The 19,313-nt window shown below is 43.9% G+C and overlaps 1 protein-coding gene across 1 annotated transcript in view; it reads right to left on the minus strand.

The window, feature by feature from the left end:
• Positions 1–19,313, minus strand: part of LOC306827731 (neurocan core protein-like) — a 136,423-nt gene that overhangs the window by 36,928 nt on the left and 80,182 nt on the right. The window contains 2 exon segments of the mRNA XM_079349748.1: positions 11,756–12,886; positions 15,219–16,031. Of these exon segments, the coding sequence (XP_079205874.1) occupies positions 11,756–12,886; positions 15,219–16,031 (1,944 nt within the window).

Raw genomic sequence — 19,313 nt, forward strand, 5'->3', positions numbered from 1 at the left:
AATATATAACATTTAAATATATAGCAACATATTCATATATATAACATATTTAAATATATAGCAACATATTAAAATATATCAACATATTTAAACATATTAACATATTTAAATATATATATCAAATATAGTAAATAAATAATAAATTAATAATTTGTGTTTGCATTATAGCCAACATATTATATATTATATATTATTGCTAACTATTCTCATTGCCCTTTTCTGCATGGTGCATGTTGTAGGTTTTACCCAGCATTGTTTTCTGATTCAATATATGTCTTACTTTACAAAGTATACTATTGGCCTTTGCCAATTTACAGCTAATGTTTGACCTGCAGTTTCCAGCTGAGATTGTCGTCAATCATTACTCTCAAAAAGGAGTTTTCTAATTGCATGTTACCACACAGTACTTCGATGGTTAATTCTTCTTCCCAAAAATGGTGAATTTGGTTTTCTTTATATTGAGAGATCATTTATTTAGATCAAATCACACTTTTAGCTTGGCTAGCTCTCCAGAGATAATCTTCAACAGTTGTTGGAGGTTCTCTCCTTCACAACATATGTTTGTGTCATCTGAAAAAATGACACATTTCAAAATATTACAAATATTGATAATATTGTTTATGTACAATATACAATGTACAATCATTTTTGGTCCCAATATTGAACCTTGTGGTACACCACACATTATATTAAGGAGCTTTGACTTTTCCTTCTTACATCTGCACAAACTGTTGTCAATGTTCTAAATAGCTTTTTATCCAACTGAGCCCTATTCCTCTAATTCAATGCATTTCCAGTTTTTGAACCAAAATATGACGATCTATTGTGTCAAAGGCCTTTTTAAGGTCAATGAATACACCTATGACAAACTTCTTTTCATCAATACTGGTTATTAGTTCTTCCACAAGGTCGATTAGAGCCAAAGATGTAGATCGATTTCGTCTAAAACCATATTGACTATCAGTTAAGAGCCCATATTTGTCAATAAAACTGTCCAATCTGGTGGAAAATATCTTCTCCAAGATTTTAGACAATTGTGAAAGCAATAAAATTGGCCTGTAGTTTGTGTAAAGATTAATAAAGCTTTTATATAAATAATTATACCCCTTTTTAACCAGCATTTCTCTGGGCATTTAGATGTTTTCTTTGGTTACTGAATGAGACAATTCTTATGCTATAAAGTCAAAAAGGTATTTAGGCTGAATCAACATCCTCCCTTTCACAAACATGCCTCCAGTCAATATATATATATATCAACATATTTAAATAAATATCAACATATTTAAATAAATATCAACATATTTAAATAAATATCAACATATTTAAATAAATATCAACATATTTAAACACATTAAAGAGTCAGACAATTCCTCCTTCAAAATAAAACTCAGTCTCCTGCTAAAGTGAAGCTGCTCCTTGTCCCTTCAAAATAAAACTCAGTCTCCTCTTGAAGTGAACCTGCTCCATTGTCCCTTCAAAATAAAACTCAGTCTCCTCCTAAAGTGAAGCTGCTCCATTGTCTCCTTCAAAATAAAACACAGTCTCCTCCTAAAGTGAAGCTGCTTTTTGTCCCTTCAAAATAAAACTCAGTCTCCTCCTAAAGTGAAGCTGCTCTTTGTGCCTTCAAAATAAAACTCAGTCTTCTCCTAAAGTGAAGCTGCTCTTTGTCCCTTCAAAATAAAACTCAGTCTCCTCCTAAAGTGAAGCTGCTTTTTGTCCCTTCAAAATAAAACTCAGTCTCCTCCTAAAGTGAAGCTGCTCTTTGTCCCTTCAAAATAAAACTCAGTCTCCTCCTAAAGTGAAGCTTTGTCCCTTCTGGGCCTCCGTACATGTGTGACTGTGTCTGCAGAGACTCTGTCCTCTGACTGGATTTCACTCTTCTGATTTGTTCTGGTCGACTCGGGACGTTTGTGGGCGGAGCTGGTGTGTTTCCTCCAGCCAATGAGAGTGCAGCAGGTGAGTTTAGGATACAGCTCAGTGATTGGAGGAGATTCAAAGCGGTGAATCTGACGGACGTGGACGTAGAAAATCTAATCAGAGTGAAGAGAAACAGCGAGAGGAGAAAGCTGCTTCTACAACCAGGCTGAACCTTGTGTTGTCTTTTACCCGTAGACGTGGAGCTGCTCTACTTCCTGTTTGGACAGGAAGCTGACTAACACCAGCGGTTAGCTTGTTTTAGTTTGCTATTGTTATGTTCGCTGACCATGTAGCAGACGTGCAACCTGTCAGCGCCCTGCTTCTGTGAATGTCATTGTAAAGAGCAGCTGATTGGAGGATCACAACTGGAAACCAGTCAGAACTGAAACACAGACGATCACAGAGCTAATCTGAATGTTGTCACAGTATTGCTACTAAAAGATGTTTGTCCATGTCGGTCCATTTTCCCCACAAAGGTTCACTGATGTCTACTTAGGTTACCTTGCAGATAATAATGTGAGTGTGTGCAGATACACACTGAGCTGTAGCAGAGCAGGACATTGATTCAATCTGCAGACGATTAGTAAAGACTCATTACACACAGATGAGACTGTGCTCTTCACCATCTGGCCAAACAGCTGAGTGCAGTGCTGACTCTGAACAGGGCACATGAAGCCTCAGTGAAGCAGAGGCTGCAGCAGCAGCTCAGTCATCGAGGGATTTCTCCCGATGAATCTGAGCTGTTTTCAGGAGGGTGATAAAAAAAGTGCACATACTAGAAACTAAAAATGATATTCAACATGTAAACAGATAAATCCTGATGGAGAGAAAAAGGACTCCGTGTAAGAGAGAGAATACAAAATTAAAATGGAGTTAACAGAGACTGACAAAGACCTGAGGAAAGTAGAGACCTGATATAAATGACATGGGTGCAATATACTCTAAACTGCTCTCGGTCTCAAGACCGGTCTCAAAAGCATTTTCACTCAGTCTCGTCTTGATCTCAGACAGACTGCAGATCTTAAGTCCAGACCTGTCAGGAGCACCACTGATTAGCTATTTGTCTATTTTTACTTATTTTTTGAAGTTATTCGAAGTTTGGCACCAAACTTCCCGATGTTTCACTCGAAGTGAGTGCACACAGAATGAGGATTTTGCTGTGATACTAATAGAGCATCTCTTTAATCCTATGCAGAATGACACAGGGATTAACCTTTTGTTTTATCTTAGGGTACATTTAAATATTATTATTATTATAACATGAACATTTTTCAAACGAAGCATGGGAAGCTTTGGTTTGGATGCATTTACGATAGAGGTGTACAGACTCTCTCTCGCTCTCTCACACACAGCATTTTTATGAATCAGATATATGCTGCTGGTCAGATATATATTTGATCGGCCCGCCCAGCGATCATCTATGTGTGGGAAACTCTCTGACAACAATGCAGCAGCCAGTATGTCCTCCTTCTAACTTTAGATTCTGCTCCTGAATGCTCTGGATCTGATTGGACCAGAGAAGGTAGGCGGGGCTTTGAAGGCCGTTTTGGACGCCCCTGGGTTTGCCAGATATGAGAGCAGTTATCAGGTGAACAGGTGTTGCAGCGATGGAAGCGGGCAGTGGAACTGCTTCAGATAGAAGTGATTGTACCCGAGCTAAAAAGCCTCTGCATGTTTCTAATAAGCTCCAGCAGCAGAAAGCTGCTCAAACTAGGATCAATGTTGGAGATGAAACATGGAGAGAGGTTAGAACGCAGAAAGCTTTACAGACCCATGCAGAGCTGGCTAAACACTGAAGCTACAGTGTCTCTACATGCAGAGCTGGCTAAACACTGAAGCTACAGTGTCCACCACATGCAGAGCTGGCTAAACACTGAAGCTACAGTGTCCACCACATGCAGAGCTGGCTAAACACTGAAGCTACAGTGTCCACCACATGCAGAGCTGGCTAAACACTGAAGCTACAGTGTCCACCACATGCAGAGCTGGCTAAACACTGAAGCTACAGTGTGCACCACATGCAGAGCTGGCTAAACACTGAAGCTACAGTGTCCACCACATGCAGAGCTGGCTAAACACTGAAGCTACAGTGTCCACCACATGCAGAGCTGGCTAAACACTGAAGCTACAGTGTCCACCACATGCAGAGCTGGCTAAACACTGAAGCTACAGTGTCCACCACATGCAGAGCTGGCTAAACACTGAAGCTACAGTGTCCACCACATGCAGAGCTGGCTAAACACTGAAGCTACAGTGTCCACCACATGCAGAGCTGGCTAAACACTGAAGCTACAGTGTCCACCACATGCAGAGCTGGCTAAACACTGAAGCTACAGTGTCCACCACATGTAGAGCTGGCTAAACACTGAAGCTACAGTGTCTCTACATGCAGAGCTGGCTAAACACTGAAGCTACAGTGCCCACCACATGCAGAGCTGGCTAAACACTGAAGCTACAGTGTCCACCACATGCAGAGCTGGCTAAACACTGAAGCTACAGTGCCCACCACATGCAGAGCTGGCTAAACACTGAAGCTACAGTGTCCATCACATGCAGAGCTGGCTAAACACTGAAGCTACAGTGTCCACCACATGCAGAGCTGGCTAAACACTGAAGCTACAGTGTCCACCACATGCAGAGCTGGTTAAACACTGAAGCTACAGTGTCCACCACATGCAGAGCTGGCTAAACACTGAAGCTACAGTGTCCACCACATGCAGAGCTGGCTAAACACTGAAGCTACAGTGTCCACCACATGCTGACCTGTGTGAGAGGAGGGGGGGAGACAGCTCTCTGTGATGATTAGAGTTTAGACTCCAGTACTCATTTTAAACACTAGGGGGCAGAGCAACAGACTGCTCCTTTAACTTATTCTCAGATGATGTATTTTCTTACCCTCTCAGGAAGGAGAGTACCCCGAGTGGCAGAGAAAGAGGATTGAGATAAGCTGAGCGTCACGCGCCCTGTGAAGTCTGAGGAGGATTGAAACACATTCAACATAATGAGAGCGTGCTGAAGAGGTGTTGACAGAAACACAGAACTCTGCATTTATGACACACACACACACGCACACGCACGCACACGCACACGCACACACACACACACACACACACACACACACACACACACACACACACACACACACACACACACACACACACACACACACACACACACACACACACACACACACACACACACACACACACACACACACACACAGGCTCACTGATGCTTGTAATAGCTTTGCTGAGGCAGAGATCTCACCACAGCCTGTTCAAGTGTTCTCTGCCGATGAGCGTGATAAGCCATCACCTGCACCCAGCTCCCTGTTCAAACGTGACGCTATAGTGACTTCTCTAAGAGGAGCTGGTAGAGACGTATGGACGGCTCACAGTACAAGGCTTAAATACAGTCAATGACATCATCGCTGGGGTCGCTCCTGTCTGCAGTACTTCCATGATGTCTCGAGTGTGGTCAGAGCTGGCAGAAAGTCACTCCTCGAGTACAGCTGATGACTCAGTTACTTCCTGAATTAGGGCTTGTAACACGATTGACCACAAGTAAGGACCGGCAGGAGGCTCACTTGTGTTTGGAGAGAGATACCCGTTTAGCTGTTGGGTTTGTCAATAAGCTGTAGGCACTGTTGCCTGTACACATTTTCGATGGACTCTTGGTCATTGTGTCCTCACCTCAGTCACGCCCATCAAGATTATTTCCATGGGAGTTATCTTTGATGCATTTATGTCACTGTGCTGTTTTTATGGATGTATTGCCTGTATGGGCCCCTCAGGGACAATAACGATTTTCCACAGTCCATAGGATCCTTTGTCTCAGTAACAGAGTCAAAGTCATTTACATTGGTGCAATTAATAAAGTTCTTCCTCTTCTTCGTATGTCTTATATTCTCACTGTGGATACATCATTGTTTTCTACATCCAGGTGAAAGCATCTCTTCTAGTTATAAAGGCATTCTGTTCTGTGCCGTTCTGTTGTTGAGATGATCGTCAGTTATGTGATGACGGTACGTCTGAGCAGCCTCTGACAGACGAGGATTGATGAGCTCTGCAGCTTCTTCTGTTCATGTTACAATAATAATGTGGAAGTCAGCTTCCAAGTTCAGAGTAATGCACACTAGACTAGAGTGTTCAGATTGATGTTGAATTTAATGCATACATATAAAACATTTGAGAGAACAACGTGTTTCACATAGTGGCTTTCTCAGGTTCGCCCTCAGAGACGGACACCAGTTTTCCATTTTCAGTTTCACGTCTTTTAGGTTGTATAAAGCGTGTTCCTCCTTCCTGCAGGAGAAAACACACACACACACACACACACACACACACACACCATGAACAAGCTCTTGCTATTAGCCACACAACCAGAAGTCTGGTACAGCAGAAAGCCGCCGATGAGCCCTCTTCGTAAACGCCTCGTGAGGGAGGCGAAACATGCCAGAGATTCAACCCAACCCGAGTCAGCAGGTCAGACTGACTGAAGGTCGTTGTCTCATAAAGACACTTCAACCTAAATAAACAACACTGTCTGAGAGGTGGAAAAGTGCAGATTAGGAATCCTATCCTAACTGACTCATTTACAGGCACAGACAGAGATCATTAGGTCAACAAAAAGCAAGTAACTGATATAATTGATCATCTTGCAACCAGCCACTAAAGATCTCTACAACTTGGATGTTCCTGTCTTGACACAGCACATGGATGTTTTGACAGATCCATTAACACTTGTTGGACCGATTCTCTTTACATTATATGTGCTTCCTCGTACTACCAATCGAGAACATTACGCTCCCAGAACGCAGACCTGCTGCTGGTACCTCCAGTCTCTAAACTACAGGAGGTAGAGTCTGCAGTTATCAGACCTGCTGCTGGTACCTACAGTCTCTAAACTACAGGTGGTAGAGTCTGCAGTTATCAGACCTGCTGGTACCTACAGTCTCTAAACTACAGGAGGTAGAGTCTGCAGTTATCAGACCTGCTGGTACCTACAGTCTCTAAATGTCCTACAGGAGGTAGAGTCTGCAGTTATCAGACCTGCTGGTACCTACAGTCTCTAAACTACAGGAGGTAGAGTCTGCAGTTATCAGACCTGCTGGTACCTACAGTCTCTAAATGTACTACAGGAGGTAGAGTCTGCAGTTATCAGACCTGCTGGTACCTACAGTCTCTAAATGTCCTACAGGAGGTAGAGTCTGCAGTTATCAGACCTGCTGGTACCTACAGTCTCTAAACTACAGGAGGTAGAGTCTGCAGTTATCAGACCTGCTGGTACCCACAGTCTCTAAACTACAGGAGGTAGAGTCTGCAGTTATCAGACCTGCTGGTACCTGCAGTCTCTAAACTACAGGAGGTAGAGTCTGCAGTTATCAGACCTGCTGGTACCTACAGTCTCTAAATGTACTACAGGAGGTAGAGTCTGCAGTTATCAGACCTGCTGGTACCTACAGTCTCTAAATGTACTACAGGAGGTAGAGTCTGCAGTTATCAGACCTGCTGGTACCTCCAGTCTCTAAACTACAGGAGGTAGAGTCTGCAGTTATCAGACCTGCTGGTACCTACAGTCTCTAAACTACAGGAGGTAGAGTCTGCAGTTATCAGACCTGCTGGTACCTACAGTCTCTAAATGTACTACAGGAGGTAGAGTCTGCAGTCTCTGGAATCGTCTACCAGTCGGGGTCCGGGAGGCAGACAAACTATTTTAAGAATAGACTTCAAGCCTAAACCGTACGTCTCACAGTAAACCTTCATTGCAGGTATTTAAGACAGGTGTGTCTGAATGAGTAATAAACGTGTGAGATGAAGTGCAAACAGAGATGTTGTTTGTTGCTTAATTAAAGTCTACACACCCTCAGGAGCTTGACCTGCCCGTCCTGCCTCACTTATAGCGCAGCTATAAACAGATGTACGCTCATCACTGGAGAACAGCAAGAGAAAAAACGTGTTGCTTTATTTTTCTCTGTTGTTCATTTGGTGCCTGTTTTGATGTCATGTTGATAAAGTGATGGACAGAGTCTGTATGTTGTAATTCATTCATACAGTGTGTGAAACGGCCCTGGCTGAGGAAACAGGAGCATAAACTCATCAGGGAGGAAAAACTGCTCAGTGAATCTCTGACTGTGGTTTTTATGGGGTGACATGAAGCCCAGCAGGTCGGCTCTTATCAGGTTTACAGATACGGCTCATTTAAAAAGATGACAGTAAAATCAGGAGAGATGATGGCGTGTGAATGCTCCAACGAGCACTTGATGGTTTCTGTGTGCTCCTCAGTTTCACTTTGTAGTTTTATCGAGGACTTCATGTTCACCATCTCTCTGTTATGGGCTCGTTATTGGGGTGGCTTCCTCTCCATGAATGCAAAAGGAAAAAAAGTCTGTTGCAGCAGAGATTTATATTAGTATGCAGAAGGCGGCGTCACAACGAAACAAACCCATGATGAAAAAGACATTTCATGCCCAGAGACACTGAAAACCTCTGGAGATTCCTCTCTGATCTTTAGAGAGCTGTGAGATGATGATGAAGTGCTCATAAAAACAACAACTAAAAGAAAGTTGGGTTTTTTTCTACCGCAGAGCTGTTCCCAGAATCAGTCTCGAGATTCAATTATTGATCTGTCTTCATGAGACCCCCTGGTCATTCAGTCCGACCGCACCCTGTGATGGAGCTCCGACAGGCTGAATTATCAGCAGGTCCTGTGTTGGCAGCAAAGATAATGGAGCATCTTTGTGAATCCATAAACACGACTGTTAGAGATGTTCAGGCTACCTGCAGAATATCCAAACAGAATGTTTGATGGAGAAAATAAAACTTTTACAAATATAAATCAATTCAGTGAAGATTCTGAAGACAGATGTCCTGAGCTTCCTGCCGGCTTCAACTCCACACAGAGATGCTCCTGTCAGACTGGGATTCAAAACAGGAAGCTCCTCACTGTGAGGTCACAGCTCTAACCATCGCACCACCGTGCAACGCTTTGGTATTTTTTGGCATTGGTCATATGTGCATTTGAGCTTGCAGGTCACACCTACACATTCACACACAGATGGTAGAGGCTGCAGAGTAAAGAGTCCATCAGACACACACACACACACACACACACACAGAGGTGTCCTGTCCTCTGTCTGTAGAGGACACTTCATTCACTTTCTAAGTTTTATTTTTTGTGATTCAAAGTTTTGTTAATCTGGTGTTTTAGGATTAAACAATATGGAAATGAAGATATGGGTAAGGAAATGTTTCTGTTTCTCACAATGAAGGATGAAGACATATCCTGTGTGTGTGTGTGTGTGTGTGTGTGTGTGTGTGTGTGTGTGTGTGTGTGTGTGTCATGTGGGATGGATTATGGAGGTTTACTCCAGAGTAATCTTGGCACACCGCTGCATCTTCACATATTTACAGTTGTTGTTAGTGTGTGTGTGTGTGTGTGTGTGTGTGTGTGTGTGTGTGTGTGTGTGTGTGTTTAGCTGGAGGCCAGAGAGACGGGGAATTTAAAGGTGGATGTAGAATTATAGAGCCTCGTCTTATCACTATGATAAATGTCCAAACAGGACACAGAGAGGCTGCTGTGATAACGGAGTCTGAAATACGGGGAAGAAAGAAAGAAAGAGGAGGAGGGTGAAGAGATGATGAAGAACCATGTGCTCTCTGGAGGCGTTCTCCCACCTGCTCCCTCCTGCAGCATGGTAGAGGACACTCCCACCCCTCCGTGTCCTTCTGCTGTAACAGGCATCACTGCTGTCCTTTTCTCTGAACTATGATGATGAGTGTGAAGGTCACTCAGAGGGACGGAGTCGTGATGCTGCTAATCACTCAACAAGCAGGACCGCTCAGTCCATTCAAATATGAACACATCAGAACTACTGAAGGCAAACAGAGAGTGTCTGTGCAGGAGGAAACAACAAACTAGAAATCAACTGCAGGATGAAGCTCAATGTGAGTAAAGCTTGAATTCTCTGTGATGGCCGACACGCTGAGTTATTATGGACACATGAATAATGTCAGCACTCTGCCCCCTAGTGTTTAAAATGAGTACTGCAGTCTAAACTCTAATCATCACAGAGAGCTGTCTCCCCCCTCCTCTCACAAAGCTCTGCATGTGGTGGGCACTGTAGCTTCAGTGTTTAGCCAGCTCTGCATGTGGTGGGCACTGTAGCTTCAGTGTTTAGCCAGCTCTGCATGTGGTGGGCACTGTAGCTTCAGTGTTTAGCCAGCTCTGCATGTAGTGGACACTGTAGCTTCAGTGTTTAGCCAGCTCTGCATGTAGTGGACACTGTAGCTTCAGTGTTTAGCCAGCTCTGCATGTGGTGGACACTGTAGCTTCAGTGTTTAGCCAGCTCTGCATGTAGAGACACTGTAGCTTCAGTGTTTAGCCAGCTCTGCATGTGGTGGACACTGTAGCTTCAGTGTTTAGCCAGCTCTGCATGGGTCTGTAAAGCTTTCTGCGTTCTAACCTCTCTCCATGTTTCATCTCCAACATTGATCCTAGTTTGAGCAGCTTTCTGCTGCTGGAGCTTATTAGAAACATGCAGAGGCTTTTTAGCTCGGGTACAATCACTTCTATCTGAAGCAGTTCCACTGCCCGCTTCCATCGCTGCAACACCTGTTCACCTGATAACTGCTCTCATATCTGGCAAACCCAGGGGCGTCCAAAACGGCCTTCAAAGCCCCGCCTACCTTCTCTGGTCCAATCAGATCCAGAGCATTCAGGAGCAGAATCTAAAGTTAGAAGGAGGACATACTGGCTGCTGCTTTGTTGAAGAGAAGCTTCAACACAGCAGGTTTCCTTCATGATCACACAGGAAGAGAGCAGCTCTCTGATTGGTTGATTGATCACACAGGAAGAGAGCAGCTCTCTGATTGGCTGATTGATCACACAGGAAGAGAGCAGCTCTCTGATTGGTCCTTTAAGTTACACAGCTCTCTGATTGGCTCTTTAAAGAAACATATCTGGGTTTTTAAGGTAGAATAATTTAACTACGCAGGATAAAACATTTGTTTTGTTCATTAAACTTGATTTCTAAACGAGAGGTGAAGGAACAGGTCGTGATCGAAGAGACGTGAGACAAAGAGCCAAATGAACACGGACAAAGATGAAAACGAGAGAAAGACACTGCACTCAATTACGAGTCCAATCTTGTAGCTGGTGTCTGCATTGATTTGTTGGTTGCTAGGATCTCGGCCTCTCCCAGTTCACCTAATTGATCTCACTCTGACCCACTAATGGCTTCACAAAGACCTGGTTGGTCTCAGCTCAGTGCCCTGCTGTCTGCACCAACAGGGAGGGGGATGTAAAAAGAGGAGACACAGTGGCAGAATATCCGACCACTGTGATCTTTTATTTTATTCATGTATTCTATTTTAAAAAAACAACAACAATGTAAACATGCACAGCTAGTTAATTAATTAATTAATTAATTAACTGTTAGTTAGTTAATTAATTCATCTGTACATGATGATAAATGAAATTATAATAATTATTTAATTTTCTTTCTTGTATATAAAAACAAAATGTAAACCTCCAGCTCTGTTAAATATTGAATCTTTGTTTATTCTTTTAATGTACGTTATTTTGTGTTTCATAAGCTATCGCAGTATGAATGTATGTTTCCCATGCTAAAGCCCTTTGAATCGATTTGAGGAGATGGAATGTAATGGGTTAGGGTTGTAATGAAACAGTGGATGTTGTTGGAGATGTTTGTTTTTGAAGCAGAGCTGCTTCAAACATCATTAAATCAATCGCTGCTGATTACATAACAGACCATAATCATGATGATTATCACGACAGGGAAGAGTAGTCACTGAGAGAACACAGGAAGCTTACGTACCTGAGGGCCTGAGTCCAAAAGCCCAGTCCGGTACCACAAATCCAAACGGGTTGTGTTGCTTGTTGTCTGTCGTCATTGAAGACTCTGATTTTGTGCTCACGCCTTTGAAAGGAGTCCCCCGACTTCCTATGATGAAGGACTCAGTAACTGCAGACCTGGACTCCATTTCTGTTGCACCAACATTTGAGACAAAGGTGTTGAAATGAAGGACATCCGTAGACGTGTGAGAGCCGGGTGCTGAGGTCGCTGAGAGGTCGCCGTGCAGCTCAGCTCTGCTCGTCGGTTGTTCCTTTTCGTGCTGAGCCCATGAAATGGAAATAGACGACTCCTCAGAGGGCACGTTGTTAGTGGGATTTTCTGGTGTTGATGTGGCAGTCTGATCTGTCCTCTGGGTGTCCCTGGTTGTGAGAAGCTCCACCGTGGTCACTTCAGAGGTGGTCAGCAGCTCCATGGAGACATCAGGCGTAGACCACACTTCCTTTCTGCCCTCTTTGTGCTTCTTAAAAACTGAAGTGGAACCTGAGTACGAAATACCCACTTCTCTTTGCAAAGACTCATCAGAGAGGTTCTCGGTAGGCCTGTGGACGTAGAGGATCTCTCCCCGGGCCTCCCCTGCTGAGTCGGCCTCCTGGAGGCCCTGAGGTGGGGTGCTGGGTCGTTGGAACAGAGTCGTGACCTCGGCCACAGTCACAAGCTCAGTCTGGGTTTTAGGAATCAGTTTGACACGACTGCTGTTCAAGATCTTCTTTAATCCCACCCCACCTGGAAAGATAGTCCCGTCACTGCTCCCCTCCACCTCCCTCTCCTCCCCTGATGCAGTCCTGGCAGCTGATGGAGTGCTCACATCGCCTCCCTCCTCCTGGTCCCTTCCCTGGCCCGAGTAGTTTTCCAGACGGTCCGGTCTAACTGAGGTGGGCAGAGTCATCAGTTCGAGTGGCCCTGCCTTGACTTCCATGGGCTCCCAGGTGGGATGCTTGTCCACATAGGTCACATGTCCTGGGGGTCCCAGTTTAGAGCCCAGTATTGACTTGATGGCCCATCTGAAAGGACTGCCGGGGGTGGGATCAAAGGTCAAGCTTTTTTTGGGACCCTGAGGTTCAGATATGTTGACAGGTTCACGGGGTGGTGAGTCTAAGGGGAACAGAGCGACAGAGCAGACTAATGAACACAGAGTCATGAAGGGGAGGCTGCAGGCAGATTTCAGCCTGTTTGTAATTATTACATCTTAAAAGACACGTTGTGTACAGAAATATAACATACAGAACATTTTAACTTCCTGCCTGACTGAACGCAGCAGGAAACTGTCTGACTGTGCGTTTAATATCTCAGAGTCTTTCTGATCAGAAAGCCTCAACATGAAGCTCAAGAAGCCGAACATCCCGTGAGGGAGAGCAGACAGGCGACTGCACACACAGTCACTTTATTATTTCCTAACAGCCTCGTTCAGCAACATGCTCTCCTGTGGAGAGAGCCAAACACAGGAGCCCTTCCATCAACACAAGCTAATGACTTTCTCCATGTCAGAGCTGTTTATGTACATGAAGTGGTCCACTACCTTTTCAGGTGACAGCGTGAAACACTGTCCACAGCATCAGTCGTTCATTAGTTTTCATTTTTCCCCTCGTGTTTCTGTGTTAATGTTTCCTAGTCTAGTGTTTACTTTAGTCTTTAGTGTGTTTCCTTGTATCCTTGTGTCCTTCCATGTTGTCTGTAAGTTTGTTTCCTGTGTTTTTAGACTCCTAGTTTAGTGTTTAGTGTTTCTCCGTCGAGTCTTAAGTGTTTCCTGTTTTATTTTGTAATATCTAGTTTAGGTTGTCAGGTTTTACTTTGTAGTTGTCCTCAGTGTTTCTGGACTTGTGTTCTTTGCTCCTGTGTGTTTCCCTCCTGTCTGATTGTCCTCACCTGTGTAACCAGTCTCACCTGTGTTCATTCCTCTCTGTGTCAGCTCATTGAGTGTTGTGTATTTCTTCTGTGCTCCGTAGTTTGTCTCCCCCTGGATTTACTTTGTTTTCTGCTAATGGCTTTTTGGATTTATTTATGAGAGTTTTGTTTTGCCTTTTTATTTAAATAAACACCATTTCTACGTGGTTCTGGGTCCTCCTCCCTGTGTTTCTACACCTAACCGTGACAGAATGAACTGACCTCAAACATGGACCCTTTGTCTACCGTCCTTCTGCTTCATCTGAGCAGCCTCCGTGGACTGGCACCCACCTGTCCATTTTCACTGGGAACCGCAGGGACCCAAGAAAGAGAGGCCGCCATGGCTCCTGTTTTCCCAGCGCCCCAGTGACTCTACCCTGGGCTCCACAAAACCTCAGCTCAGGCTTCAGTCGGAGTCCAGACCTCAGCTCAAGCTTTAAGAAGTCATATGTGGTGACAATGTGAAGAAAAGTGAGACTAAGATCCTTTTTGTCTCTATATGTACATGTTTAGAGACGGACAGATAAATAGATCTCCATGTCCTATTGTTTACGGTGAGAAGGCAGACTCAGAGGGCAGAACAAACACCTAGCTGTGGGAGTGTCACCCACCTGGGGGAGGGGCTACTGCCCTTTGTGATGTCACGAAGGGAACATCTCCAAACCGCCACTCCACCATGTTAGAGAAACGTGGTGAAGTGGATTTTACATTATATTTGACCTTTAACGTAAGGCGCAGATATTTGTTCAGCCATCTCCCGTTAAAGTAGAGTGAGTGGTTCGGTGCTCGGACTGGTTCAGACACCAAAGTCCTGCATGCACTGAAAGGGGGGTTAAAAACCATTCATTGCATTTAAAGAGACACACACACCAAAACAGAGAGAGCTGGTTTCTACAGGGTCACAAACCTCCTCTGCTGCTTGATTCATGTTATATTTACACCAAAGCACAGAAACACTGATGTTTCACTTAGAGCACAGGGGACTGTTTGAAACAAGAATATTTCCTCTTTAAAACTTGGGGCTCACATCTGTGTGGTGTCCGAGATGTTTCTGGTCTCCACTTTTTTGGAACTGTTTGGGTTTATTTTACATGTCAAGGAGGCCTCAATAGTAACCCTGCGTGAGTCTGGCCTATGCTTAGTCCCTCGAGTGTTTCTCCTTCTCATCTGTTATTCCCTTCAATCTTTCAAATAAAATATGTCTTTGACTCTTCCACAAGCTGTAAACTGTGACGCAGATTTGCTTTCTTCTAAACAAACAGAAGCAAAACAAACCTTTAATATAATCAAAATCCCCACTTGGCTTCTACTCTTTCTGACGACCTCTACCACAAACATCATCAATAAACAAAGAGAATGAAAGCAGTGTGCTCTCAACCTTCCTGTGACTGTTTGTTTGTAATGACTTGTTAATTCAAACTTCCCCACGGAGGACTGATATTAAGAGAGAGAGACTGAAGCTCTCTTGTGACACTAAAAGGTTTAAGTTAGGTTAACACAGTACCTGAATCCATACAGAACACTAACAGTGCTGAGCTCTTACCATTCACGGTGGATGGATCATTGAGGGCGGAGGTGATGGAGGCTCCTTCTCCTGGCTGACTCGCGCTGATTTTTACTAATGGAACCAGTGGCCTCACCTCTTTTTCGTGCTTGAATAGACCGTCCTCTGGACTCTGGAGCCCACTGGTTGGAGACCTGAAGGAAAAAGTCCTGTGCTCCATGATGGCGTTGTCCATGTGACTCTTCTTCACGCTGTTTTTTGATTCGCTCTGGTTTATGGTGGATGCATCTCCCTGTGTCTGGTTCTCTCTTGTTATTTCTTCAGACACTGAAGGTCTCATTTCTGTCTCCTCCTCACCCCCCCTCCAAGACCTGAAGGGTTTCATCAGAGTGTGCACAAACTCAGCCAACACATTGTTACTGGTCTGAGGCTGAGGAGGGGAAGAAGCGACAGAGGATAATGTAGCCGTGTCCAATGATCCAACATGACCTCCATCTTCTTTTTCATGAGCAGAACCTCCATAGCTCTCCAGGTCCCAAAGGCCGAAGGTGGTGTCGCTCTTTGCGCCGTCAGTGGTCTGGCTGCTTCTAGGCCCATCCAGGTTTTCACCCAAGCCCTTTTCTGGTTTTAAGTGGAAGACTACGTTCTCTTCAGAGATCTCAGAAGAGTTTTTCCTTCCAACAGTGGAGTTGGCTCCTGTGCTGTCCAAATCAACCAGACCAGTCCAGGTGGATGTTTTGGAGGAAGGGTTTCTGTGCTGGGCTTCAGTCACTGAGGAGATGGACTCTGCTGCTGGGTTTGTCTGGTATGAAGTCTGTGATTCTGCAGCTTGGACCCCTGCAGGCTGGTGAGCTGCAACACAAAAACAAACAAACACTATTCTTCAGTTCACCTGCTCATCCCCTGGTTTATGGTTTAGTTTGTTCCTGTTACCTCTTGTATCATGTTGTATGTTTGTGTTTTACTTTGTACTTGTCCTCAGTTTTCTGGTCTTATGCTCTTTGTTGCTTGTTTCCTTCCTGTCTGATTACCTGATGTGTCTCACCTGTGTCTTGTTAACTCCGCCCCCTTTCAGTATTTAAGTGTCTGTGTTTCCCCTCACTCCTGGCCAGTTCGTCTCGTCTCTTGTGGCAGTGGTACCAGCATTCTTCTGTTTAACTTTCCTGTTTCTGACCTTATGTGTTTTTGACTTTTGATTCCTGCCTGCCGTTTTTGTACTTCTGCCTGAACCGATTTGACTACCGTGTACCGAACCCTGCCTGCAATTAAATGGATTTTTGAAATTGCATTTGCCCTCGAGTCATGCGTTTGGGTCTCCTTGTCTGTACGTGACACGAACACCACAGAACTAAACCTCATGTGTTTCCTCTACTCTCTAAACATGCATGTCATGTCATGACAGATTTATCATATTATACAACACTACTGTTGTTGCATTAAACAGGTATAACATCTGCTGCTTAGCCTTCCTGTGCACACCACAGTCCATCAGCACCGAGAACTACAGTGCTGCTCTCTGACACTCTGGGTCTATGCTCCTGTTTCTACAGCAGGCACCACCAAGTACACTCCAAGTCTGTTGATGGATCCAAGCAAACAAGCATCAAGTTGGACAAAAAAGAAGTCTCACAAAGTAACGCACAGAGAGTCTGTCAATTTCAAAAGAAAACACAACATAAAGACTCCTTGTGACGGGGTTCTCTTCTTAAACACCCAAAAAGTTTGAAAACACACACAGGCGTAGTCGCAGACTGTGATTGGTGGATTTATTTTTCACCGGCCTCCACGAGTGCACAATATTTACAAAAAAATGTGAAAAATCCAAAACAAAACTCCAACATGAGTATTGAGCGAGCAAACAAAAAGCTGTTACCTCCTCTGTAACTTGACTTCACTCACTCCAAGGTCTCAAGCAGCCTTCTTTTTAAACAAGAAGCCCCTCCCACCGGGCATTATGATTTACATAATATTTCATTATTAAGGCATTTTCTTATAAATGAATGGAGTTTTAACATGTACCTCTCTGTGGATGCCTCAACACTCACTTACCCTTTTTAAATGAACATTTTATTCACAAGACAGCAACATTTCTGTCGACATATATTTTAAAGACAAACATTTCACCAATCAATTACATCATAATTGACAATCAATCAATCAACAATCAATTGTCATTGCGCGCCACGTCCGCCTATTTACCTGGCGGATATGTACCACCTCTGTTTGGTTGAGAACGGGACGCTGCGGCGTGCATATCCAACGCCCTGAATGGTGAGTGCGCTGAGAGCTGATGTAAATGTATGAAAAATCAAACAAATAGAGCTCACAAGTGTGCACCCTTAGTCGCGCTATGGAACGGGAAGGAGGAAGGAAGAAGATGATGCGTTTAATAGCGTGATAAGGAGCATTGGCAGAGGGGAAAGTTTGGTGTGTGTGTCAGTGTACATGTCAGCGTGTGTGTTGGTGTGTGCGCCTGCATTCAGTGACTGAGCCGCTCCGTCCTGTTTCCATGAGAGGTCTGGTTCAGTTCGGTACCCATTTTTTTACCATTTCCAGCTTCAAAAGTTGGAAATGGTACCAAAATAAGTGATCCGTACTGTCCTACTTTTTGGTAAGCTTCTGTTGGAGTGCCAAGGGTACTGAGCCGACCCGAAAGGGTCCCTTTTCTTTACTGTGTCCCTTTCTTCTTCTATGTTGAGGTTAATTTAAAGCGGTGTGCACTGTGTTGGGCTGCTATGATGTGACTTAGATTAGATCGATCGATAGATCAATAGATACTTTATTGATCCCGAGGGAAATTCAAGGCATCCAGTAGCAGTATACAGACAGGCAGGACACAAGACATTAGATACAATACACACCCGCTGTCCCCCCTCCCCTCTGTATACAATAATCCCCCAAACAAGATTTAGCAGCCCCTATGTGACTAAGAGTAAACATAATTACAGGTTAAACCTGTGCAGTTAGCATTAGCATTAGACTTAAACTTATATAGCATAAGCTGTGATTACATAGCTGGCGTGGCTATCTCCATCTGGCATACACTCCGTTTAAGAATTAAGGGTACAAGTTGGCTGTGGGAACGAAAACCAGGGTTTACCCTACAAAAGTTAACCAAACTGTACTGAACCAAACCGGACTGCATGGTGGAAACATGGCGTCAAAACAGGCACCAAATTAACAATATCCTCAAAAACATAAAAACAACATATTTGCATGTTTTTCCCCTTTATTCACAAGTAATCTTGTAGTTCTTCCTGTGGTCTTGTAGTTCTTCCTGTGATCTTGTAGTTCTTCCTGTGATCTTGTAGTTCTTCCTGTGATCTTGTAGTTCTCCTGTGATCTTGTAGTTCTCCTGTGATCTTGTAGTTCTTCCTGTGATCTTGTAGTTCTTCCTGTGATCTTGTAGTTCTTCCTGTGATCTTGTAGTTCTCCTGTGATCTTGTAGTTCTTCCTGTGATCTTGTAGTTCTCTGTGATCTTGCAGTTCTCCTGTGATCTTGTAGTTCTTCCTGTGATCTTGTAGTTCTTCCTGTGATCTTGTAGTTCTTCCTGTGATCTTGTAGTTCTTCCTGTGATCTTGTAGTTCTCCTGTGATCTTGTAGTTCTCCTGTGATCTTGTAGTTCTCTGTGATCTTGTAGTTCTTCCTGTGATCTTGTAGTTCTTCCTGTGATCTTGTAGTTCTCCTGTGATCTTGTAGTTCTCTGGGATCTTGTAGTTCTCCTGTGATCTTGTAGTTCTTCCTGTGATCTTGTAGTTCTTGCTGTGATCTTGTAGTTCTTCCTGTGATCTTGTAGTTCTTGCTGTGATCTTGTAGTTCTTCCTGTGATCTTGTAGTTCTTCCTGTGATCTTGTAGTTCTTCCTGTGATCTTGTAGTTTTGGTAAGTTTGCCAGTGAGTTTAAATCATAAAATTTAGGATGTAAAGATCCTAAAGTGAAGCATGTTCACAGGTGGGACAGGTAAGAGTGAATGTGATGTAGTGAACAGCCAGGTTTCATGTGAGGGAGACGACATGGAGGAGGATTATGAAACAGAATCAGAGGATCTTTACTCTGTGCAGGAAATCAATCAGTTCATGGACTCAACTTTTAACAAGAAGTATGTTAAAGTGAGCGATTATTTTAGCGATACA

Source organism: Symphodus melops (genome assembly GCF_947650265.1).
Source record: "Symphodus melops genome assembly, chromosome: 8".
Classification (NCBI taxonomy): domain Eukaryota; kingdom Metazoa; phylum Chordata; class Actinopteri; order Labriformes; family Labridae; genus Symphodus; species Symphodus melops.